The sequence below is a fragment of the Arachis ipaensis genome, chromosome B05 (genome assembly GCF_000816755.2).
Source record: "Arachis ipaensis cultivar K30076 chromosome B05, Araip1.1, whole genome shotgun sequence".
Lineage (NCBI taxonomy): Eukaryota > Viridiplantae > Streptophyta > Magnoliopsida > Fabales > Fabaceae > Arachis > Arachis ipaensis.
Genome location: NC_029789.2, coordinates 42,680,051 through 42,707,387, shown reverse-complemented (window position 1 = coordinate 42,707,387; position 27,337 = coordinate 42,680,051). Strand labels below are relative to the sequence as shown.

The window sequence follows — 27,337 nt, the reverse complement described above, 5'->3', positions numbered from 1 at the left end:
TTTAAAAATATCAAATATATCTTAATCCATAAGCACAAATCCTTTTTTTTTCAATCCAATTCAACTCTTTTTCTAACATTTTCAAAACAAATCTATCTCTTTTCATTCTAAAATCTTTTCAACTAATCAATATCTTTTTCAAATCTCCATATTATCTTTTTCAAAAATCCAAACTTATATTTTTCAAATATCTTTCATATCTTTTCAATTTTAAATTATATCCTTTCTTATCATACTTATTTCTTTTTAAATCATATCTTCTATCTTATCTTTCTCCTTATTTTCGAAAACCCACCCCCCTTCCTTTTTAAAAACACATTCGGCCTCCCTCCTCTCATCCACCATTCAACACTAGCTCTCCTTCTATCCCTCTCCTTTCTTTTCTTTTGCTTGAGGACAAGCAAACCTCTAAGTTTGGTGTGTTTATCCGTGATCACTAAACCATACCCACTAAGATCATGGCTCCTAAAGGAAAACAACCCACTCCAAGAGGCAAGAAAGAGAGTATTCCAAAATCACTTTGGAATCAAGGGAGGTTCTTAACCAAAGAACATTCAGACCATTACTACAAAATAATGGGTCTAAGATCAGTGATCCCGGAAGTCAAGTTCGATCTGAAAGAAGATAAATATCCAGAGATCCAAGAGCAGATTCGAAACAGGAACTGGGAAGTCCTAGCTAATCCTGAAACGAAAGTGGGAAGGAATATGGTTCAGGAATTCTACGCTAATCTGTGGCAAACAGACAGGCAGAGAATATCTGGAACTGCCCTCTATGACTATCGAACTTTGGTCAGAGGAAAGATTGTTCACATCCACCCTGACAAAATCAGGGAGATCTTTAAGCTACCTCAGCTGAAAGATGACCCAGACTCCTTCAATAGGAGAATAATGAGAACAAACAAGGGCCTGGATAAGATTCTAGAGGATATATGAATCCCTGGAGCCAGGTGGACCACCAGCAGCAAGGGTGTCCCAAATCAACTCAAGAGAGAAGATCTCAAACCAGTCGCCAGAGGTTGGCTGGACTTCATTGGGCATTCTATATTGCCCACAAGCAACCATTCTGAAGTCACTGTTAAAAGAGCAGTGATGATCCATTGCATTATGTTGGGAAAAGAAGTAGAAGTTCATCAACTGATCCCATCTGAATTTTACATACTTGCTAACAAGAATTCCAAGGATGCCAGGTTGGCTTATCCAAGCTTAATCTCTATGCTCTGCAAAGATGCTGGAGTAAAGATGGGAATAACAAAGTATATCTCAGTGGATCAACCAATCACTAAAATCACAATAGAAAAACAACAAATGCAGGATGACCCCACCAAGAGGAGGGCGCAAGAATTCCTCCCAGAAGTCCCTCAATTTGAATATTGGGAACAGCTTGAAGCATCTGCTTCCAAGTTGCAAGAATCTATGGACCAAATAAAGGAAGAACAGCAAAATCAAAACAGTATGATCTGCAAACTGCTCAGGGAACAAGAAGAGCAAGGGCGTGACTTAAAGGAACTGAAGCGTCAGAAGTTGTCTCTTGAGGGACCAAGCACTCCACAGACTAGAGGAACATCCACATCCCAAACTCAAGGTTGTTGAGCCCTAATCTTAGCCTTAACTCTGTAATAATTGTTCTTATTTGAATTCTACCTTAGTAGTTATAGTAGTAATTAGTAGTTATTTTATCTCCAATTAAGCCATAATTTATTTTTCTCATCATCATTAAACATGAAATAAAATAGAAGATTTCCTTTAGGATAAGGAGGCAATATTTTTCGAGTTTTTAATACAAGAAATTCTGATTAATTACATGTGGTGGCAATGCTTTCTGCCTTCTGAATGAATGCTTGGGGACTTTAGCAAAGCTGAGTCACAATCTGAAAAGGTTCACCCAATTATGTGTCTGTGGCATTTATGTATCCGGTGGTAACAATGGAAAACAAAATGATTAGGGCCACGGCTTATGTGTCTGTGGCATTTATGTATCCGGTGGTCATACTGGAAAACAAAGTGCTTAGGGCCACGGCCAAGACTCATCAAGTAGCTGTGGTTCAAGAATCAATATACTGAACTAGGAGAATCAATAACACTATCTGAATTCTAAGTTCCTATAGATGCCAATCATTCTGAGCTTCAATGGATAAAGTGAGATGCCAAAACTGTTCGGAAGCAAAAAGCTACTAGCCCCGCTCATTTAATTAGAATCTGAGCTTCACTCAAAAACTCTGAGATATTATTGTTTCTTGACTCATTTTTATTCTATTTTATTTTTCTAGTTGCTTGGGGACAAGCAACAGTTCAAGTTTGGTGTTGTGATGAGCGGATATTTTATACGCTTTTTGGGGTTAATTTCATATAGTTTTTAGTATGTTTTAGTTAGTTTTTAGTTTATTTTCATTAGTTTCTAGGAAAAATTCATATTTCTGAACTTTACTATGAGTTTGTGTATTTTTCTGTAATTTCAGGTATTTTCTGGCTGAAATTGAGGGAGCTGAGCAAAAATCTGATTCAGGCTGAAAAAGGACTGCTGATGCTGTTGGATCCTGACCTCTCTGCACTCGGAATGGAATTTTCGGAGCTACAGGAGTCCAATTGACGCGCTTCCAATTGCGTTGGAAAGTAGACATCCAGGGCTTTCCAGCAATATATAATAGTCCATACTTTTCTCAAGGATAGACGACGTAAACTGGCGTTCAACGCCAGTTCCATGTTGTAGTCTGGCGTCCAGCGCCAGAAACACGTTACAAGTTGGAGTTCAACGCCAAAAATAGGTTACAGCCTGGCGTTGAACGCCCAAAACAGCCCAGGCACGTGAGAAGCTTTAGTCTCAGCCCCAGCACACACCAAGGGGGCCCCAGAAGTGGATTTCTACACTATCTATCATAGTTTACTCATTTTCTGTAAACCTAGGTTACTAGTTTAGTATTTAAACAACTTTTAGAGATTTATTTTAGGTATCTCATGACATTTTTTAGATCTGAACGCTCATCATCCCTTTTACTCACGTTAGCTTCCACGTTAATGTAGTTAATGTGGGAGTTAACGTGGCTCATAGTGGCTCATCCCAACGTTAGTGACAAAGGTGAGTGTCACTAACATTGGCGATTCTTTGCTCCCTCCATGTTAGAGTCTACGTTAACTGAGTTAACGTGGCAACTAACATGGCTCAAAGTGGCTTAGCTCAACGTTAGTGACAAAGGTGAGTGTCACTAGTGTTGGTCATTCTTTTGTTTCCCCACGTTAGAGTCCACGCACGTTAACTGAGTTAACGTGGCTCTTAACGTGGCCAATATGAGCTTGGTCCAACGTTAGTGACAAAGGTGAGTGTCACTAACGTTGGCTTCATTTTCTTCTTCCACGTTAATTACCATGTTAATGTAGTTAACGTGGCAATTAACGTGGGCTATGATGGCTTCGAGGACGTTATTGGCGCTTACTTTTCTCATTAACGTTGCAAGCTAGCTCCCCTTCCACGTTAGAGGTCACATTAGTTAGACTAACGTTGCTGCTAACGTGGTTCTTCCTTACTTCCTTTATCCTGAAATCAAGCAATAAAGTGCATCAAAGTTCTAGTCCAAGTTACGAGACATGCATCATCCAATTTGTCATTCAATTCATGCATAATTCTCATGAATTCATATAAAAATCACAATGTTAGCTTGAATCAAGATGTAAGTGAAATTCTACCCAAAACTTGCTTATTTCCTAAGAAAGTGCATGAAACTACCCTAAAACCATAAAGAAAAGGTCAGTGAAACTGGCCAAAATGCCCTGGCATCAGTTGCTGAAGCTATCTGCACATCTGCAGGTTGGTTGTTCTCTACCATCCATCGTCATAATTGATTCTTATCATTTCTTTACTTTGTTGATATATATTGAAGAAGCACTAATTGATTTCTTCTTGGCAGGCTTGGGTGTTCAACGAAATAGATATGATATGAGTTTACTTTGGCAGAGGTGGTGTTCTCAGACTTATACTTTTCTGACTTCTTGGGGTGAATTTTCACCAACTTTGGAAGATGTTGTGGTTCTTCTTCAACTGCCAATGTTTGGCAGTATGGATCTCACTCTTCTTCGCCCGAATTCTGATATGCTTAAGCTTGCGAGACATCTTCAAACAAGTTTAAGTGACGCTGGTCGGTATGCAAAAGAGTTGTCCAAGAGTAGGTGTGTTAAGAAATCTTCCTCCAAGGATGAGCATTGAAAGACTCGTGGGTCCTCGAAAGGAAAAGAGGTGGTTGGCGACAAGCGAGATTCCAAGAAAAATAAGATTACTGTTAAGTATTCTTACTCTAATTGTTCTCGTTATTTCTTTGGTGATTTCCTCAATGGTGAGTTTGTTCCTACTAATGCTATTCCTTTAGATCTTAGGGAAGCTGCTTTTGTCGCTTATTGGTTAAGTAAATATGTGTTTTTGGGACCGGCAGATGAGTGTATGAGCCATGGGGTGTTTCTTTTAGCTTGCTTGATTGCTGGAGGAGAATGTCTGCATTGGCTTCTCTGTATCTCGGTAGTTTATATACGGGGCTTGATCAATTTTCCCAGCAACTCAAGATTGCTCATGGTCACTTTCTAGTATTGGCTTTCATTGACGAAATATTTCTTCAACTCTTCTTTTTGAGCGGTTCTCTTAGTTTGCTCCCATCTGTAGGCCCCCTACCATTCTTCCAAATAAGAAGGCAAGTCCTCGTGCTTGGATTTGGGGTTAAGCTCATCCTTCCAAATCTTTGGAGGATTTTATTGATTTGGAGGAAAATTTTTGTTTTCGCCCGTACGTAACCTCTTACCAGCCTGATGCATCGGTTATTCATCGTATATATTCTGCTTGTCTTGAACATGACCGCAATGATATTTCCACTGGCAAGGAAGGGGCCTATGACTTTTGGCTTCTGTGTACTTCTCCTACCCCCATTCCTGGTTTGATTGTTATGGATAGGGACTTCCATTGTGGAGCTTTGATCTGTCCAATGATCTACCGTCCTGATAGGGTAAGTCGCCAACTAGGGTGGGATCAAGATCCAAAAAATGTGGAGCATATTTTCTTTCCACCGGAAAATTTAATGAAAAAGGTTCTATTTCAAAAAGAACTCCCGGAGTACAATCCTTGCTTGGTTGTTCCTCTTGATAGGGATGGGAGAGTTACAATGGAGTATGTGGATTACCTCATGCGTATGAAGAAGCATATTAGGCAATATGAGGGTACCTCCGTTCCAGATGTCAGATCATTTGTTCCAGTTTTGATCAAGGATCCATATTTCATGACTGGCAACCTTTCTCCTTCGACCATTGCAAGTAATATCTTCTCTTTGTTGATTCTTGTTTTTTGTTTCTTCACTTCTTTTTCGTCTCTTTTTTTTGGGCTTTGTGTGTTTGACTGTTGTATCTTCTATGCTGGTGTTTTGTAGACTTGGACGCCAGGTGTTACAAACATCCACCTTCTTCAAAGAGAAAATCTGATGATTCGGTTGTTACTGCTGAAGTGGTCAACCACAGTAAAGTGGAAAGTTCAAATCTTAAGGTTGCAAAGAGGTCTCTTAAAAAACCGCCTAGGCCTTCCATTGATGCTACACTTTCACCAATTTCCACTGGCTCAGGAATTTCTTCTTCTTCGACAGCAAAAGCTAAAGGTTCTTCTGCCGTCGCTGCTTGCTTTGTTAAGTTATCACAGTCTCCTGGTAAGGCTGTGGTTAGCTTATCTAGTAGTGCTGTGACGCGTAGGTCTCATCGTCTTTTGGGTAAAATGAAAACAATTCCGAATACCCCTTCTGATCCGGTAAATGTAGGTGATGAGAACTCCCAAGAAAGGGTCAGTAGGGACTCTCCTAATTCATTTGTTGTTGGTGACGTCCCTGATGAGGGTACTACCCAAGATGTTGTTCGAGATGACCCACAAGCAATATCATGTGCTAAGAACAATGTTGACATTGAGCCTGGATGTTACATGCCAAGGGGATCCTACTAGAAGTGATGTTGCTCCTATCCGAACGGCATTTCCTGGTACAGGTATAACTATTTTACTCTACTTCTTCTTCTTCTTCTTCTTCTTCTTCTTCTTCTTCTTCTTCTTCTTCTTCTTCTTCTTCTTCTTCTTTCTTCTTCTTACGTGTTCCATTGTATTTCTTTTCATTTTTCAGGCATGCCAGCATTTTATAAGTTCTTGATGGAAAAAAGGTGTTTTCTTACATGTTTGTTTTGCTTTTCAGTTTATGTCCGTGATGAGTTTGAGCATTTCGATGGCGATGCGAAGAACTTGTTATCAGAGATTGCATCCCGGGCTCCTTCCTTCCTACTTCAAAATGACCTAAACTGCCTTTTCAAGAAGCTTGGGTATCAAGCCTTTCTGGATGCCTGTGATTTCTTTACTTCGCACTCCCTTGCAGACTTGTGGGGTACTCATTAAAATATGGTAGAAAATTATCTAAATAACCTTAAGTTGTTTAAATTTAGTGGTCGTTGGCTTGAAAATCTTTCTGCTAAACTAGAGCCTCCACCTGGGGTATCTGATCTTGCTAGAGAAGAATTGTTGTCTAAAGAGTATCACGTTCTCTCTTCTGATGTTTCTGCTCTTCAAGAAAAGGTTGACAAGCTTACATTTAAATTGAACACCATGAAGGCTAAGTTAGCCAGCATCAGCCTGGAACGAGAGCAATTGGCCAAGCATAAGGAGGCTGCTTCTTCTATGATTTCTTACAGTGATATTTTGTGGCTGTGATAGTTTTCTAGCATTTTATTTTGTAAAATATGTAACGCTTTGACAAAGTGTATTTTTGTCCTGCTATGACTTTCATTGTACACCTCTTTTTGGGTGTTATGTTTTTCCCTCTTTTTTTTATAATATGCATACTCTTCCAGGGATTTTACCTGCTTGTGAGATCATTTTATTTTGGATACACACTTTTTTTGCAGGGAGACGGTATGATTTTAAGAAGAGCAGGATTATCTACTGCTATTTTTTTCTCTGCCTTTTTTTTAGGCCAAAAAAGGAAGGTACCTAGAATTTTCTTGCTCTATTTATGCTCTCTCTTTTTTTTTTTAAAGGAGCTTAGAGGGTAGGATACTTCACTTTTTAGAAATATTTTATGCTGCAAATTTATTAAGATGCATCATTCACAACTTTTGAGTGAATGATTGCTAATGCAGTTTTTTCATGCATTGCAGGATGCTTGCAGACTAATATAACATAAACATTGGCTCTTGCTAAAGAAGCCTTTTGGAATTGAAATTCTAACTACTAAAGCTGAAATTAGGCATAGTACTTCTTTGACATACTTGAAATTGATGGGGCCAGTGGTTGTTCCCTGATCTAGGTCTAGCAGGATACAGTGTCCGTTGGAGTGTACTTTAGAAACAATGTAAGGACCCTCCCATTTGGGAGCCCATTTTGGCAAAGACATCTTCCCATTACTGCATCTACTAATTTTAGTACCAGATTACCCACTAGGAACACCCTGGGCCGAACATGCTTGTCATAAGCTAATGCTAGTCTCCGGTGGTATTCTTCTATCTTGCTTCCCACAACTTCTCTTTTTTCTTCCAATTCTTGCAAACTCGGCTTCATGATCCCTTGCTTCATCTAACAACATTCTGGCAATGGGTACTTCAATCTCTGCTAGCAGTACAGCTTCAACCCCATAAAACCAACGAGAAGGGTGTTACTCCGGTTGTTCCATGCCTGGTTGTTCTGTAAGCCCAAAGAGCAAGTGGTAGGTATTCACTCCAATCTTTATGGGCATCTGTCACCATCTTTGTGAGTATTTTCAAAAGGCTCTTGTTGGTAGCCTCTGCTTGGCCATTGCCTTGCGGGTAGTAGGGGGAAGACTTGTGATGTTTGATTTGGTACTGTTCAAGAACACCCCATACTCTTTGGTTAACAAAGTGGGTTCCATTGTCGGACACTAGAACGCTTGGCAGCCTGAACCTACATATTATATTTTCTTTGATAAATCTCACTACTGCTTCAGCATTTGCTTCCCTGACGGCCACAGCCTCCGCCCACTTGGTGAAACTTTTTGTTGCAACTAGAATCCATTTCTTTCCCATTGATGGGGGGTTGATCGGTCCCACAAAATCTACCGCCCATGTATGAAATGGGTATGGTGTTTTGAGGCTATTCTTCTGCACGCTTGGCGCATGTATCAAGTTTGCGTGCTTTTGGCATTGCGGACACCTCTTGGCCCAGTTGATTGCATCTTCCTTCATTTTTGGCCAATAATAGCCGATCCGGATTAGTTCATACCACAACGACCTTCCTCCTTGGTGTCTTCCACATACTCCTTGATGGACTTCTTCCAAGACTTTATCTTTTTCTTCATCTTAAACGTATTTCAGCATCTCCCCGGTAAAACTCTTTTTGAACAACTTACCTTCCTACAAGAAGTAGCGTTCTGATTTCTTCTTCAATCTCTCAACTTCTATTTTTTCTGAAGGCAATACTCCAGCATCGAGGTACTCTATGATTGGTTGTTGCCAATTGTGAACATTACATATCTGCGTACTTTCTCTTGTTTCTTAACAAGCCTGGCAGGAAGCTTGTAATTCATCACAATGAGACTTCATTTTCGGCCAATAAATACCCCACCTTTGGAGCCTTCAGTACAAACTGGGGCCCTCTTCTCCGCAAGTGGCTCCATTCAGTTGTTCTGCTTTTTCTTTCCCTTCCTCTTCTCCTACACATTTCATGAGGAGTCCATCATTGTTTTTTCTGAACATTTGCCCATTGAGGAGGCAAAATCCTCTTATTTCTTTGGTGATATTGAGCGTTCTGAGCTGTTCATGTATAGGCGTTCGCCAATCATTGGTTTTTTCTCCCACGGACATCCTTTCTTCTCTGGCAGAACTTTCAGCTACCCGATGTTCCAAAGCATGTTGTCCATTTTGAATAGTGACTCTACTCCCTAATGTTGCTAAAGCATCCGCATGCTTGTTTTCTATTCGGGATACATGCTCAAATGAGATCTTATCAAATACCTTCACCATGCGCCACACTTGTTCTCTACATAAGGCCAGACTTCTTTCCTTCGTGTCGTACCTTCCTAGGATCTGTTGTATTATTAGGTTGGAGTCTCCTTTGACATGGAGTTTCTTGATACTAACTTCTTGATCCATCTTTAGACCGAGCATTAGCGCTTCATATTCTGCCTCATTGTTGGTGCAAGAGAAATCCAATTGAAACATGAAGGACAGATTTCTTCCATGGGAGTCTGTAAGGACGACTCCTGCCCCTCCTTGAGGGTTCGAGGGTGTTCCATCAAACATGAGGGTCCATGTTTCCTCTTTATTGCAAGCATAAACAACCTCTATTGTTTCCGGAATCTGATCCGGCAACTCTTCAATCGCTGCTTTTTCAGGACATATTCACAAGAGGTCAGACAAAGCTTGGCTCTTAGTGGTGGTAGGTGTCACCAATTTTACATCATATTCGCTTATTAGGAGTGCCCAATGACTCATTCTTCCAGACAACATTGGCTTTTCGATTAAAAATCTGAGACCTTCATTTTTTATATGACTTCTACTTGGTGTGCTTGAAAGTAGTGTCGGTATCTTTGTGAGATGTACACCAGAGTGAGACAATGTTTCTCTGGTGAGGAGTATCTTTGTTCTGGCCCTTTCATGGCTCTGCTAACATAAGCAATGGGTTTCTCTTTGCCTTCACTTTCTTGTGCAATTAACCCACTAACTGTTTCTTCTCCTATGGCTAAGTATACCTTCAATGGTGCACCAGGTTGAGGGGAAGTCATGGTGTGAGTGGATGTGAGAACGTCCTTGATCTTGTCCATTATAGCTTGGTGGTGTTGTTCCCACTTAAAAGTGTTCTTCTCTTTCAACAAAGGTCTTAAGGGTCCTAAGAGCTCCCCTAATGCTGGTACGAACCTTCGAATGTACCCCAGCTTGCCTATTAACTTCTGAAGTCCCTTGATGTCTTTCGGAGGTTCCATGTCTTGGATAGCTTTAATCTTATCCTCGTCAGCTGAAATGCCTCCTTTGTGGACACTGAATCCCAAGAACTTTCTAGATGACACCCCAACGGCACATTTCATGGGTTCATCTTGAGTCTATACTTTCTGCATCTAGTGAACACAGCTCTGAGGTATTCTGTGTGTTGCTTCCCGGATGTTGACTTGACAACCAAATCGTCTACATAGTCTTCCACAAAGTCATGCATTATGTCGTGGAATATAGAAGTCATGGCTCTTTGGTAGGTTGCTCCAGCATTCTTTAGGCCAAAAGGCATGACAGTATAGTAAAAATTATCTACGGGTGTTTGAAATGCTGTCTTTTCTTCATCTCCCAGAGCCATTCTAATTTGGTTGTACCCGCTAAATCCATCCATGAAGGAGAACCATTCAAATCTGGCTGTAGCATCTACCATTCTATCAACATCTGGCAGAGGAAAATCATCCTTAAGGCAAGCTTTGTTTAAATCTCTAAAATCCATGTAGCACCGGATCTGCCCATTCTTCTTTTTCACTGGTACTATGTTGGCTAACCAAGAGGGGTGTTGTATTGGTTTGACGAATTTGGCTACGAGTAACTTTTCGATTTCTTTCTTTACTTGAGCTTCTATTTCGTTGGAGAATTTTCTAGGAGCTTGCTTGACAGGAGTTGCTCCTTTCCTCACAGCTAAATTGTGGGTTACCAGGTTTGGGTCTAACCTCAGCATTTCATCATAGTTCCAAGCGAACACATCTCTGAACTCTCTGTTAATAGCGCTATCAAATCCCTTTTCTCCTTCTCCCCTAGAGCTTTGCACACGAACAAAGGCCTCGGGTGTTCTTCAGTCCCTAAATCGATTTCTTCTAATTCTTCCTCCTTCTACTTTGATTCATCTTGGAATTGGAGAGGGGCATTTCCTATGTTTCTTTGCAGATGTTCTTTCTCTTGTATACTTACGATGTCTGGGCCAGGGGAGTTCTAGTAATTTTCCTCCGCTGGACCCCCGAGTTCCTATATGATACATGGTGCACGAAATTGTGATCCCTGGTAATGGCTCCAAAAACTTGGTGCTCTAATCTTAACTTATAATTTGTCACAACTTCGATACAACTAACCAGCAAGTGCACTGGGTCGTCCAAGTAATAAAACCTTACGTAAGTAAGGGTCGATCCCACGGAGATTGTCGGCTTGAAGCAAGCTATGGTCACCTTGTAAATCTCAGTCAGGCGGATTCAAATGGTTTTATGAATTGATAAGTAAAAGATAAATAAAATATAACTAAGATAGAGATACTTATGAAATTCATTGGTGAGAATTTTAGATAAGCGTATGGAGATACTTTCGTTCCTCCTGAACCTCTGCTTTCCTGCTGTCTTCATCCAATCATTCCTACTCCTTTCCATGGCAAGCTTTATGTAGGGCATCACCGTTGTCAATGGCTACATCCCATCCTCTCTGTGAAAAAGGTCCAAATGCTCTGTCACGGCACGGCTAATCATCTGTCGGTTCTCGATCATACTGGAATAGGATCCATTGATCCTTTTGCGTCTGTCACTACGCCCAGCACTCGCGAGTTTGAAGCTCGTCACAGCCATCCCTTCCCAGATCCTACTCGGAATACCACAGACAAGGTTTTAGACTTTCCGAATCTCAGGAATGGCCATCCATGGGTTCTAACTTATACCACAAAGACACTAATAACTCGGACTCGGTCCCCTGTATTAGATATCCAAGAGATATCCATTCAATCTAAGGTAGAACGGAAGTGGTTGTTAGGCACGCGTTCATAAGTTTAGAATAATGATGACTGTCACGATCATCACATCCATCATATTGAAGTGCGAATGAATATCTTAGAAGCGGAATAAGTTGAATTGAATAGAAAAACAGTAGTACTTTGCATTAATCTTTGAGGAACAGCAGAGCTCCACACCTTAATCTATGATGTGTAGAAACTCTACCGTTGAAAAATACATAAGTGATGAAGGTCCAGGCACGGCCGAGAGGCCAGCCCCCAAACGTGATATAAAGATGAAACTAAAGATGAAAACTCAATAGTAAAAAGTGCTATTTATACTAAACTAGTTACTAGGGTTTACAGAATTGAGTAAATGATGTAGAAATCCACTTCCGGGGCCCACTTGGTGTGTGCTTGGGCTGAGCTTGAAGTTTACACGTGGAGAGGTCATTCTTGGAGTTGAACGCCAGTTTGTAACGTGTTTCTGGCGTTGAACTCCACTTTGTAACTTGTTCCTGGCGCTGAACGCCAGACTGCAACATGGAACTGGCGTTCAACGCCAGTTTGCGTCGTCTAAACTCAGGCAAAGTATGGACTATTATATATTTCTGGAAAGCCCTGGATGTCTACTTTCCAACGCAATTAGAAGCGCGCCATTTGGAGTTCTGTAGCTCCAGAAAATCCACTTTGAGTGCAGGGAGGTCAGAATCCAACAGCATCTGCAGTCCTTCTTTAACCTCTGAATCTGATTTTTGCTCAGGTCCCTCAATTTTAGCCAGAAAATACCTAAAATCACAGAAAAATACACAAACTCATAGTAAAGTCCAGAAATGTAAATTTTAATTAAAAACTAATAAAAATAGACTAAAAACTAATTAAATAATACTGAAAACTATGTAAAAATAATGCCAAAAAGCGTATAAAAGAACATAGTTCCAACAAAGGGAACCCACGGACCATATTCTTCCCCAATCTGAGTTTTGCTTACATCTCGAATGAATTCGAGGACATATTCAAAGAAATTCTGACCAAAAGTGGGAATGATTTGCGGATTTCTAACAACTAAAATGGCTAAAACCAATAAGATAGCAATTACGACCCAAGAAGTTATAAGTACTTGGGCTTTTTAGGCTTTCACAGTTTTGGTTTGTATATTCATAATGATACCATGAGCGCTTTAGGGCGCCCCCAAGATAATATACCAATATTGGGGCTCATTACTTCAATCGAGATAATGAAAAATCATTTCGTCTTTTTAGTTGGAACTTTAGGGGGTTCTCTAAAAAAGATAGCAAAAAAAATTATTCCTAAAGTCGAGACTAAGAGGAATATATAAACCAATGCTTCCATAGATTTCATCCTGGTTTACCAAAATTCTCTGGATTCAGCCCCACGTGAGGAATTGCCAAACCATTTAACCCTTCATCCATTCCAATATAAAGGATTAGTAAATCAAATAATAGATAGTCAATGGGTTGGTTTGAAAATCAACGAATTGCTGGTTGTAGAATATTATTCTCGTCAGAATAGTTATAGAACAGATATCGAAATGAAATAGATAGAATAAAAGAATATTTTAATAAAAAATAGAAGATAATAAAAAACAGAGGTTTGCGATGATTTTTCAATCTTTTATACTGGATAATCTAGTATACTTATGCATGAAGATAATGAATTCGGTCGTTGTGGTCGGACTCTTCTTTAGAGGAGGCGGAAATCATAAAATCTTTTAATAATTTGCAATCAATTCATTCCATTTTTTCCTTTTTCGAGGATAAATTTACATATTTAAAATTTTTCCGAACTATGCGTAAGTAGCGACGTAATTTCATAGAGTCATTCGGTCTGAATGCTACATGAAGAACATAAGCCAGATGAAGGAACAGGAAGACCTAGGATGTAGACGATCATAACATGAGTGATTCGGCGGATTTGGATTCCTATATATCCACTCATGCGGTACTTCATTGTGTGATATATTTAAGATCCATCTGTATAGATATCATACAAACTTAAATTGTTGCTTGTCCCCAAGTAACTGAAAATCAAATAGGATAAAAAGAAGAGAATATACTATAAATTCCAAAATATCAATGAAACTTAGCTCTAATCAAATGAGCGGGACTTGTAGCTTTTTGCCTCTTGAATAGTTTTGGCATCTCGCTTTATCCATTGAGGTTCAGAATGATTGGCATCTATAGGAACTCAGAGTTCAGATAGTGTTATTGACTCTCCTAGATTAGCATGTTGATTCTTGAACACAGCTACTTTATGAGTCTTGGCCGTGACCCTAAGCACTTTGTTTTTCAGTATTACCACCGGATACATAAATGCCACAGACACATAACTGGGTGAACCTTTTCAGATTATGACTTAGCTTTGCTAAAGTCCCCAATTAGAGGTGTCCAGGGTTCTTAAGCACGCTCTTCTTTTGCTTTGGACCTTGACTTTAACCGCTCAGTCTCAATTTTTCACTTGACACCTTCACGCCACAAGCACATGGTTAGGGACAGCTTGGTTTAGCCGCTTAGGCAGGATTTTATTCCTTTAGGCCCTCCTATCCACTGATGCTCAAAGCCTTGGATCCTTTTTATTACCGTTGCCTTTTGGTTTTAAGGGTTACTGGCTTTTTGCTCTTGCCTCTTGGTTTAAAGAGCTTTTGGCTTTTTCTGCTTGCTTTTTCTTCTTTTTTTTTCTTTCTATTTTTTTTTTGCCATTTTTTTTTTCTGCAAGCTTTTGTATTCACTGCTTTTTCTTGCTTCAAGAATCAATTTTATGACTTTTCAGATTATCAAATAACATTTCTCCTTATCATCATTCTTTCAAGAGCCAACATATTTAACATTCTTAAACAACAACTTCAAAAGACATTTTTTCATTTAAGAGAGGTGATGGATTCATAGGACATTCATAACTTTAAGACATAGTTACTAAATACTAATAATCATGTAATAAGACACTAACATAGATAAGCACTTAACATAAAGAAAACGAAAAACAGAAAATTTGAGAACAAGGAATGAGTCCACCTTAGTGATGGTGGCGTTTTCTTCTTGAGGAACCAATGATGTCCTTGAGCTCTTCTATGTCTCTTCCTTGTCTTTGTTGCTCCTCCCTCATAGCTCTTTGATCTTTTCTAATTTCATGGAGGATGATGGAGTGCTATTGGTGCTCCTATCCTTAGTTGCTCCCAATAATTGTGTGGAGGAAAATGTATCCCCTGAGGTATCTCAGGGATCTCTTGATTTGCAGTCAAATGTTCTACCACTGAGCTATAGACCCTTGAGATGAATCTCTCCATCTCCTATGACTCAGAGGTGGAAGCTTTTGTCTTCCCTTTCCTCTTTCTAGAGGTTTCTCTGGCCTTAGGTGCCATCAATGGTTATGGAAAAACAAAAAAAGCTATGCTTTTACCACACCAAACTTAGAATGTTGCTCGCCCTCGAGCAAAAGAAGAAAGAATAGTAGAAGAAAAAGAAGATATGGAGGAGATGGAGGGATGTGTGTATTCGGCTATATGGGTGGGATTGGGTGGGAAAAGAGATTTTGAGTTTTGAAGGTAGGTGGGGTGTATGGATGTGAGTGGTGAAGAGGTAATGGGGAAGAGAGATTGAGGTGATTGGTGAAGTGTTCTTGGGAAAGGGTGATATAGGATTATGAGGAGGAAAGGTGAGTGGAGGTATGTGGGGATCCTATGGGGTCCACAGATCCTGAGGTGTCAAGGATTTACATCCCTGCACTAATTAGGCATGTAAAATGCCTTTGCATGCATTTCTGGCGTTTAAACGCCGAAGTGATGCTTGTTCTGGGCGTTCAACGCCCATGTGCAGCATATTTCTGGCGTTGAACGCCAGCTCCATGCTTGTTTCTGGCGTTCAGTGCCAGCTCCATGCTCTGTTCTGGTGTTGAACGCCAACCAGATGCTCCTTACTGGCGTTTGAACGCCAATGAGTCCTTCCTCCAGGGTGTGATTTTTCTTCTGTTGTTTTTTATTCTGTTTTTAATTTTTGTATTTATTTTGTGACTTCACATGATCATCAACCTATTAAATCATGACATAACAAAGAGAAACAAAAATAAAATATATTAAATAATATTGGGTTGCCTCCCAACAAGCGCTTCTTTAATGTCAATAGCTTGACAGTGGGCTCTCACTGAACCACACAGGTGATTAGGTCAATTTTATAGATTCCCAACACCAAACTTAGAGTTTGTATGTGGGGATTCAACACCAAACTTAGAGTTTGGCTGAGGCCTCCCAACACCAAACTTAGAGTTTGACTGTGGGGGCTTTAGTTGACTCTGTAGTGAGAGAAGCTTTTCATGCTTCTTCTCCATAGTTACAGAAGGAGATACTTGAGTTTTAAACACAAGGTTGTCCTCATTTAGTTGAAGGACCAACTCTCCTCTTGTCCACATCAATCACAGCTCTTGCTGTGGCTAGGAAGGGTCTTCCAAGGATGATGGATTCATCCTCATCCTTCCCAGTATCCAAGATTATGAAATCAGCAGGGATGTAAAGGCCTTCAACCTTTACTAACATGTCCTCTACTTGTCCATAAGCCTATTTTCTGGAATTGTCTGCCATCTCTAATGAGATTCTAGCAGCTTGTACCTCAAAGATTTCCAGTTTCTCCATTACATAGAGCCTTCTCAAAGGTCATGGTGCCTATGGTACAAGGTATTAGGAACTTTCCAGGATCCTGTTTCTTCTGAGGCAATCTCAGTAGATCCAATGAATTTAGTTCATTGGTGAACAGGGGAGGTTCATCTCCCCAAGTCTCATTACCAAATAAATTGGCATTCAGCTTCATGATTGCACCAAGGAACTTGGCAACTTGCTCTTCAGTAATATCCTCATTCTCTTCAGAAGAGGAATACTCACCAGAGCTCATGAAGGGCGTAAGGAGGTTTAATGGAATCTTTATGGTCTCTAGATGAGCCTCAGATTCTTTTGGTTCCTCAAAGGGAAACTCCTTATTGATCACTGGACATCCCAGGAGGTCTTCCTCACTGGGATTCACGTCCTTCTCCTCTCTTGTGGGTTTGGCCATGATGGTCAATTCAATGGCCTTGCACTCTCCTTTTGGATTTTCTTCTGTATTGCTTGGGAGAGTACTAGGAGGGATTTCAGTGATCCTTTTACTCAGCTGGCCCACTTGTGCTTCCAAATTTCTAATGGATGACCTTATTTCATTCATGAAACTCAGATCCACCTGCAGAAGTATCCAATGACATTTTAGCTAATTCAGACAGACCATCATAGAATATATCCAGGATGGTCCATTCTGAAAGCATGTCAGAAGGACACTTTTTGGTCAGTTCCTTGTATCTCTCCCAAGCTTCATAGAGGGATTCACCTTCTTTCTGTCTGAAGGTTTGAACGTCCACTCTAAGCTTACTAAGCTTTTGAGGAGGAAAGAACTTGGCTAAGAAAGCCTTGACCAGCTTATCCCAAGAGTTCAGGCTATCCTGAGGTTGGGAGTCCAACCATATTCTAGCTCTGTCTCTTACAGCAAACGGGAAAAGCATAAGCCTGTAGACCTCGGGATCAACCCCATTGGTCTTAACAGTATCACAGATTTGCAAGAATTTAGTCAAGAACTGAAAAGGATCTTCAGATGGAAGTCCATGAAACTTGCAGTTTTGTTACATCAGAGAAACTAATTGAGGTTTCAGCTCAAAATTGTTTGCTCCAATGGCAGGAATGGAGATGTTTCTTCCATGTAAATTGGAATTAGGTGCAGTAAAGTCACCAAGCATCCTCCTTGCATTATTGTTGTTAGGTTCGGCTGCCATCTCCTTTTCTTGTTCAAAAATTTCAGTAAGGTTGTCTCTGGATTGTTGTATTTTAGCTTCTCTTAGTTTCCTCTTCAGAGTCCTTTCAGGTTCTGGATCAGCTTCAACAAGAATGTCCTTTTCCTTGTCCCTGCTCATATGAAAGAGAAGAGAACAAGAAAATAAGAGGAATCCTCTATGTTACAGTAAAGAGGTTCCTTATTGTTAGTAGAAGAAGAAAGGGAATAAGAGTGAAGAAGAATGGATAATCCAAACACAAGGGTGAGGATAGGAGCAGAGATATGAGATGAAGAGAAGTGTTAGTAAGTAATTAAATAAATAGCAGAAGATGAGAGAGAGAAATTTTCGAAAATAATTTTTGAAAAGGAGTTGATGATTTTCGAAAATTTAAAAGGAAAATAAAATTAAAATTAAAATTTAAAATAATTAATTAATTAAAAAGAATTTTTGAAAAAAAAGAGGGAGGTATTTTTGAAAATTAGAGAGGGAAGAGTAGTTAGGTGGTTTTCAAAAAAATAGGAAACAAACAAAAAGTCAATTAGTTAGTTGAAAAAGATTTGAAAATCAATTTTGAAAAGATAAGAAGATAAAAAGTTAGAAAAGATATTTTAAAAAGATATGATAGAAAGATATGATTAAAATTAGTTTTGAAAAAGATTTGAATTTTAAAATCAAAATTACTGACTTGACTCACAAGTAATCACAAGATATGATTCTAGAACTTAAAGTTTGAATCTTTCTTAACAAGTAAGTAACAAATTTGAAATTTTTGAATCAAAACATTAATTGTTGATAATATTTTCGAAAATTATGAGATAAAATTAAGAAAAAGTTTTTTGAAAAATATTTTTAAAATTTTCGAAAATAAATAAGAAAAATGAAAAAGATTTAATTTTTGAAAAAGATTTTGAAAAAGATAAGATTTTCAAATTGAAAATTTGATTTGACTCATAAGGAACAACTAGATTTTTAAAAATTTTGAACAAGTCAATCCAAATTTTCGAAATTTATGAGTAAAAAGGGAAATATATTTTTTTGATTTTTGAATTTTTTAATTATGAGAGAGAAAAACATAAAAAATGACTCAATGCATGAAAATTATGAATCAAAATACATGATGCATGCAAGAACACTATGAATGTCAAGATGAACACCAAGAACACTTTGAAGATCATGATGAACATCAAGAACATATTTTTGAAAAATTTTTTATGCAAAGAAAACATGCAGGACACAAAACTTAGAAATCTTTAATGCTTAGGAACTAACAAATTAAAAATGCATATGAAAAACAAGAAATGACACAAAATAAGAAAACATCAAGATCAAATAAGAAGACTTACCAAGAACAACTTGAAGATCATGAAGAACACTATGAATGCATGAATTTTCAAAAAATGCATAATTTTTAGAAAAAATGCAATTGACACCAACTTAAAAATTGACTCAAGACTCAAACAAACAACATAAAATATTTTTTATTTTTATGATTTTATTAATTTTTTTTTTGGATTTTTGTATATTTTTATTTTATTTTTTTTTTTTTGAAAACATATAGGAAAAAGGAAGCAATGAATTCAAAGTCCTCAATCAAGATTCCAGGAATCATACCAGGTTAGTCTAAAGCTTGATGGCCAGCCAAACTTCAGCATACCAATTTGAAACTTTAGAATTCATTCTTAAAAATTTTAAAATAATTTTCGAAAACAAAGGGAAAAAAATTTTTTGAAAGATTTTTGAAGAAAAATTTTTTTTTTTAAAATAAAACAAAAATAAAATTACCTAATCTGAGCAACAAGATGAAACGTCAGTTGTCCAAACTCGAACAATCCCCGGCAACGGCGCCAAAAACTTGGGGCACGAAATTGTGATCCCTGGTAATGGCTCCAAAAACTTGGTGCTCTAATCTTAATTTATAATTTGTCACAACTTCGATACAACTAACCAGCAAGTGCACTGGGTCGTCCAAGTAATAAAACCTTACGTGAGTAAGGGTCGATCCCACGGAGATTGTCGGCTTGAAGCAATCTATGGTCACCTTCTAAATCTCAGTCAGGCGGATTCAAATGGTTTTATGAATTGATAAGTAAAAGATAAATAAAATATAACTAGGTAGAGATACTTATGTAATTCATTGGTGAGAATTTCAGATAAGCGTATGGAGATGCTTTCGTTCCTCCTGAACCTCTGCTTTCCTGCTGTCTTCATCCAATCATTCCTACTCCTTTCCATGGCAAGCTTTATGTAGGGCATCACCGTTGTCAATGGCTACATCCCATCCTCTCTGTGAAAAAGGTCCAAATGCTCTGTCACGGCATGGCTAATCATCTGTCGGTTCTCGATGGCCATCCATGGGTTCTAACTTATACCACAAAGACACTAATAACTCGGACTCGGTCCCCTGTATTAGATATCCAAGAGATATCCATTCAATCTAAGGTAGAACGGAAGTGGTTGTCAGGCATGCGTTCATAAGTTGAGAATGATGATGACTGTCAAGATCATCACATCCATCATATTGAAGTGCGAATGAATATCTTAGAAGCGAAATAAGTTGAATTGAATAGAAAAACAGTAGTACTTTGCATTAATCTTTGAGGAACAGCAGAGCTCCACACCTTAATCTATGGTGTGTAGAAACTCTACCGTTGAAAAATACATAAGTGATGAAGGTCCAGGCATGGCCGAGAGGCCAGCCCCCAAACGTGATCTAAAGATGAAACTAAAGATGAAAACTCAATAGTAAAAAGTCCTATTTATACTAAACTAGTTACTAGGGTTTACAGAATTGAGTAAATGATGTAGAAATCCACTTCCGGGGCCCACTTGGTGTGTGCTTGGGCTGAGCTTGAAGTTTACACATGGAGAGGTCATTCTTGGAGTTGAACGCCAGTTTGTAGCGTGTTTCTGGCGTTGAACTCCACTTTGCAACTTGTTTCTGGCGCTGAACGCCAGATTGCAACATGGAACTGGCGCTGAACGCCAGATTGCAACATGGAACTGGCGTTCAACGCCAGTTTGCGTCATCTAAACGCGAGCAAAGTATGGATTATTATATATTGCTGGAAAGCCCGGGATATCTACTTTCCAACGCAATTAGAAGCGCGCCATTTGGAGTTCTGTAGCTCCAGAAAATCCACTTTGAGTGCAGGGAGGTCAGAATCCAACAGCATCTGCAGTCCTTCTTTAACCTCTGAATCTGATTTTTGCTCAGGTCCCTCAATTTCAGCTAGAAAATACCTGAATTCACAGAAAAATACACAAACTCATAGTAAAGTCCAGAAATGTGAATTTTAATTAAAAACTAATAAAAATAGACTAAAAACTAATTAAATGATACTTATAACTATGTAAAAACAATGCCAAAAAGCGTATAAATTATCCGCTCATCAATACACCACCTATATCCTCCACCTGGGAGAATTTCCTTACGAAGCCCTAGGTCTTCGATTGTTGTTGCTTGTTTTTTGGTGTTTTCTTTTGGTGCTTCCTCCATCAGGGTGTTCTTTCGTACTGCCTTTTGTCTGGATGTTCCGATGGCGCATTCCCGCACAAGCCTTATTTTGTTGACCCCTGGAAACACAAGCTCTTCATAAAAACTCACATCCACTAAATGTGCTTCTCCTGCATCAAAGGGTGTTACAGTGGCTAAGATACTAATATCCTTCCCCCTCCAGCTAGACTTTATGTATTGATGCCAACTTGAAGGAACGCACCGATGTAAATGAATCCATGGACGTCCGAGTAGGATGTGGTAGCTAGAGCTTCCATCCACCACATGAAACTTATTATTGGTCTTTATGGGGTCAACTTCCAAGACAGCATTAACACACCCTCTAAATTTCTGACCCACTCCATTGAAAGCATTGAACCCTACTTGAGTAGGCCTTATCTGATCAGCAGAACCTCCCATTTCTAGAAATATATGGGTGGGTATGATATTTACCCCCGATCCAGCATCCACCAAGGCCCTTCTGACCTTCATGCCTTCTACCACTGCTTCCACGTACAATGGTTTATTATGGTAGAACTCCCCATTGAATGAGTCAGGGTCCCGAAACACCAGGGCCTTTGCATGGGCCTTTGCTAATCTTGAGAGCGGAGTGTTGACGCCCCCAAAACTTTTTTAATGCTTCTGAACGACTTATTAGAGCTCTAGCCACCTCTTTCTGAATGTGGGGTTCCAAGCCAAGTTGGTTGAACATTATTCTACAACCTCGAAACTTCAAAAGACCTCTTGTCAACGTGTCTTCATCCAAGGACTCCTCCATGGTGACCATCTCTTCTGCATTACCTCTCCTTCAACGCCTATCATGTTGAGAAAAAGGAGTGCTTTTTACACCTTAGTTTTGTTCTCTATTTAGGAGTATCTTTCCTTCCTTCACTTGCCTATGAAATATCATCCTCACCACATAACAATCAGTCAACCCATGGCTCTTATTTCAGTGCACCATGCAATATCTTGCATCTCTCAAGTCTTCAGGTGTTGGTGGCTCTCTATCTGTTATGGGGTTTAATGTTCCATCCTCAAACCATCCATTTACGACAACCATGGCCTGAGCTCTGGAGAGAGGTAGCGGGGGTGGAGGACTGTTTCTCTTAGCACCCCTAGAATAGGAACTCCTTTTGCCCCTGCCATCAGCGGCACACACCTCCAGAGTGGAAACTTCTTTAGATCTCCTTCCATTGTGCTTCATTGCCTCGACTATGTCAGATGCTCTCTTTAAGAGCTCAGAGAAAGTGTTTATGTTGTTCATAGAAAGATAAATTTGGGATCCATCTTCTACATTTCTAATACACCTGTACACCAATTGTGGCTCTAGGAGAGTGTCTATACAAAGTAAAGCTTGATCTCTGTATCTCTTGATGAATGCTACCAATCCTTCTCCTTGTCTCTGTTTTACTCTCCCCAGGTCCATGATGTGCATAGAGGGTTCCTCTTCTAGGAACTTGTTGCAAAACTCCGTCACTAATTACTCCCAAGTGTTGATGCTATTGGCTTTCAACTTGCAATACCATGTGAACGTCTTTCCGATCAGTGATTTTGAGAACTCCTTGATCTTGAGCTCCTGGTGGTTCCTGAACACTCCAAGGTCATCCAAGAATGACAGGATGTGTTCTTTGGCACTTTCGGCACCATCAAATTTACGAAAGGTTGGCGGTTGGTACCCCTTAGGATAGGGTTTTACCAAAATATGATGCGCGAATGGTGGACTTATCTCCCAAGTGGGTTCACTTTCTTCTCCCTTGCCTTTTAGAATATGCGCCAACTCCCTACGAGTGACCGGGGTGTTCTCGTCTTCCTCCATATTCTCCTGATTCGCGAATGGAGGCGGTGAGGAGGTTCTATACCTCGTTTGATCCCTAGACATAATTTCTGTGATCAAAGCTTGCATCTTTGTTTGGTTGTCTATCATATAGTTGTACACGTGAGCAGGGATGGTTACATGAGTGTGCATGTCAGCGGTACCTCCAGCATGGGGTGTGAAGAAATTCGCATAGGCATGAGCTCCTCCTCCTCCTGCACCCAGATTCTGCTGCTCCATGTGTTCTTCTTCTTGGTTGTGCCTGTCCTCATCTTGAGGTGATCCCAAGCTGAGGTTGATGTTCTGTGGGGTTATTGAACGTTGCTTAGGTGGTCGATTCTGCCCAGGATGAGTATTGCTAAATTTAGCCATCACGTCAAAGTGTTCCTCCCCAGTGGAGTCGCCAGGTGATTCGGGTGAGTTTCGTGAAAAATAGATTAAGTGAAAAATAATGGTTAAGATGAGAGATTCAGGGTAAGTATACTTGTGAGAAAAACACTTCTATTAATGACGAATAAGCAATACATGAACTAATAATGAGGAATAGAAGTGGAGAACAAGTGTTGAGACCTCCATTAATATCACAAGAGGATGAACGAGCTTTGTTTAAAATGGACAGGGGTTGGTTAATGGTTGTTGAGTGTTTTGGTGGAACAGCCAAATGCCAGTTTTTACTCGTGAGGGTGATGAATGGAAATGATGAACAATGAGAGGAAATTTGGAGAGAGAAAAAGATGGGTTTTTTAGCTTCTCAGCTTCATAAGTGAAAAAGAAGGTAAAGATAAAAGGTTGCTTATAGAGGTGGCTTGATGTCCTTTTTATAGTGTAAAACCATTATCAAGAGAAAATCCTATTGTCCAATGGTTTTTTAGTCTGGTATTTGGTTTACTCCTTTTATCCCAAATATCTTTAGGTATTTGTGTCACCTCAAGTCTTTTCAACTGAAAAGGTAAGAAGTTGATTTCCACAAGTTAAACTAAAGCTCATGACACGTGACATTAGTGAAGGGACATTTAGTTTGGTTTTCTTTTAACTAGATGACACCTTTACACTCCAAATCCCACCAATCCATTTCCACCAATATAGTTCCCACTGAAGAGAAATTAAACTTCTCAATGTGTTCTTTTGGATTCCATCCTTTTACCCAATACCTTTAGGAGGAACTTAACACTTTTTTACCATGTTCTTAGGTCATTATAAAAATTATTTATGTACAAAAAAGGTTTATATTTTTAGTACACAATCAGTGAGAAATAACTAATTCCTTACCACTTCGTTCGGATGGTTTCGAAGAGTTCGACGCAGTGGTCGCGTGGCCGTAAACGTGCGGCGATCGGAGCTCCGGATTGAGAGATATGTTGGATTGAACTTTGGAAGAGGATGAAGTTAGGGTTCCATGAGCCCTCCCTTATTTCAGCATGAATCCATTTAATTTGGAGAAAGAGAAGCTAAGTTTTGGCTTTTATATGCTGGGCCTTGGGTTCGGTTTGGGCCCGATCTAATTGGTTTGGCCAACGACTCAATTTTAGACTAAAATTTTTAAAATTAGTGTCAAAATTCATTTTTTAATTATTTTTACTTTTATAAATTATAAAATTTAATATTTTAATTTCTTTAAATAATTATTAATTTATTAACTATTTATTTATTAATTTCCAGAATTTTACAATGCCATCCGATAGTTCTGATGAGGTTGTTTCTATCAGACACATGCTTTTATGATAACTTTTGACCTTAATAAAATATGTGAAGAAAATGAAGTTTTTTGACTCATGTTGTTTGTTTGATATTTTGACTTGATTTTTAGATGCTAATTGTTCGGGCTTTAATGTCATCTTATTAGATACCTTTGAGTTCTGACGGACTTTAATTGAACTTATTTATTGAAATATTGGAATTTTTTTGAATTCAGTGAATGATATGACTTTATATTTAGTGTTGAACTTGATGAAGTAACAATGAATATGATGAAAATTGAAATAATGTTGATTTGAGTTACCCCAATTAGTCCTTTGAAATTTGAAGTGGTTGGGAGACAAGATTCTCTTGTAGCCAAGGTTTTTCTATTTTTAATTTTTTATTATGTAATTATGGTATAAAGAATATAAATATATATCCCCTATTTAGTGAAATTGTTTAATGAATTCTTTTATCATGACTTTAACTTATTTGAGATAACATTGATTAATTAAAAGACATGCATAAAATTTGGGCACGGTATAAACTATAAAATACAAATTTATCATTACGTATACAACTTTTAACTCCAAATTTAAAATCAGCATAATTTAAATTATTGATTTAATTTCATTTGATAAAAATTATTGTAGTCGCATTATTGTACTTTTACCATTAATTATGTAATTATGTTTACTCGGTTTATAAAAGATTAACCGTTTAAAATCGGTAATTTTAAACAAAATGTATTTATATTGTTTTTAAATTAAATAATTATGAACAAAAGCACTTTTATTATTTTAAAAATTTAAAAATATCTAAACGTGCTTATGTTTTTTTAAAACACTATTATCGTTGCTACATTTTTTACGATGAATTCGGAGATGGTCAAACACATTCAATAAGTATATCAACAAAAAAGATAAATATATATCTTATAGGTGATTCTTATTATTATTATTTGTATTCTTTTATCATATTGGTTTGATTTATTGTTAGAGGAATGTTAGGGGATCAGCAATTTTGGTGTTTTTTTTTTGGTGACTAGCAATTTTGGTGTTTTGTAACTATTAATTGGCCATTAATAATATTTTTAATGGTGTGAGATTACATCTAATGGTAAGAAATTATCCATTTTTATTTTGATAGTTAAGTGCTGTCCGGACAACATAAAAATTGCTGGCGTAAACTTTTCCTTATTGTTATTATATATTATTATTGTTAACATTATTATGTAAATTTTTTTAGGCTAACACTACTATCTACTGAAGACTCCTAATTACACTTTCATTGTTCAAAATCCAGAAACCACCGCCACTTCCCTAACCCTTATTACTCTTACTACTAAACCCTTCCACGCTCAGCCTCTTCCAGCGGTTTCTGTCGACCCTAGTGCTCTCCTCTACGTCGTGCTCGGAGCTGTGGTGTTGCAGTATCCGTCGTCGTCCTCAAGCCAATATCCGTCCTCGTCGGCGGCGGCTTGTAATCAACGTCTCTATCCCCGCATTCTTCGAGCTCCTTCCCTCTGTCTGAGGCCGAATCCGTCCTCTCTCGCCGTCAATACCCTTCCTCCCACTGTCGATAAGCACTACTAGTTCAATTTGTGTGGTTGCTGATTTGCTTAGAGAAAGGGTAGCCATTAATGGTTGATAGTTGACATGCATGATTCTTATGACCTTTTTTGCTGAGATAATTTGTTGATGGAGTTCTGAGTTGGGATTTATTGCTGATGTGATGATTATGGTTGCTGATAATGAGATTAGTGAGAAAGTTATACACAGCAAGACCATTAATTTAGCTTCAGTACTCTATTGATTATTGATTAGCAATTTACTTTTACTTATCTATTTTTTGATGTGCTGATTTAAAATCGATAATTGTATACAGTAATATGGTTTTGAAGTTTCTAGATTACTCATTGGGATCCAAGTCATCAATCTTTGGACAGAGGTACACAAAAATAGGATATTGAAAATTTGAAAATCTTACAATAAATGTTAAGTAGTTTGATTATTATTATTATTATTATTATTATTATTATTATTATTATTATTATTGTTGTTGTTGTTGCAAAAGAAGTCAACAATGTTCCTAATGTCTACTGAATGAGTTAAATTCCAATTTAAAGTTGTAAACTATTTAAAAAGCTGAGTAATTTGGATTTTACCATGTGAACAAATATATTGCTGATCTTGGTAGTGAAATTCAATAGCCACCCTTGGTTGTGTTTATTTATCTTTTATTTTGGTAAATCATGAATCTAGAAGTTTATATATCAGTCATCCTAGGAATCTGGTTTCTACTTTCCAGTACTAAGTTGATGACTTAAACAATTTTACAACCAGTTATCTCTAATATGCTCTGCTTTTTGGCACTCCTCAAGAACCCATTAGAGAGAACAAATGGTTGTATCCCTGTATAAATAAAATAAACTTGGTCTTTGAAATCCCAGATTTGTACGATCACTAACTTACAACATGAACTTCCAGCTTCAATTCGTTACTCCTTCAGTTGTTGTTGCTGCTGCTACCCATTATTGTTAATGTTGATTGTACATTCTTATTATTAGTACTTTGATTATTGCAATAGTGAAGACACAAAGGTAATATATTTTTATTTCATAACAGAATAAGTTTATTTATGTTGTATTAAGTTGGTCAAAAATAGTGTCTAATAACACTTACTTTTGATGACATGATAAGAGAAGTGTAGAAAAAAATGCTAGAAATCGATCGATACAACTATACACTCACATTGGCGGTTAGAAAAGCTTGATAAGGCGTGGAAAAATTTGAATTCACTTTTTAAATCATCTCTTTTCTCCTAGTTGGACTTGGTCTATAACATAATCACTGTCAAATTAAAGTCTTTTTTAATATATTAAAGATTGA

The 27,337-nt window shown here is 38.3% G+C and overlaps 1 protein-coding gene across 1 annotated transcript; it reads right to left on the bottom strand.

Moving 5' to 3' along the window:
- On the bottom strand, positions 8,583–10,030 carry LOC110272005. Its single transcript, XM_021123756.1, has 2 exons — positions 9,562–10,030; positions 8,583–9,328 (listed from the first exon to the last, which is right to left on the bottom strand). Exons 1-2 carry the CDS (start codon positions 10,028–10,030, stop codon positions 8,583–8,585), a joined length of 1,215 nt encoding a protein of 404 aa, XP_020979415.1.

Excerpts from the sequence above, each read along its gene's own strand:
- LOC110272005 (XM_021123756.1), bottom strand. The coding sequence starts at position 10,030 with ATGAAATGTGCCGTTGGGGTGTCATCTAGAAAGTTCTTGGGATTCAGT. Across the intron at positions 9,329-9,561 it reads CTCCTCACCAGAGAAACATT|CGATTGAAGAGTTGCCGGAT; the intron begins GTCTCACTCTGG and ends CTGAAAAAGCAG.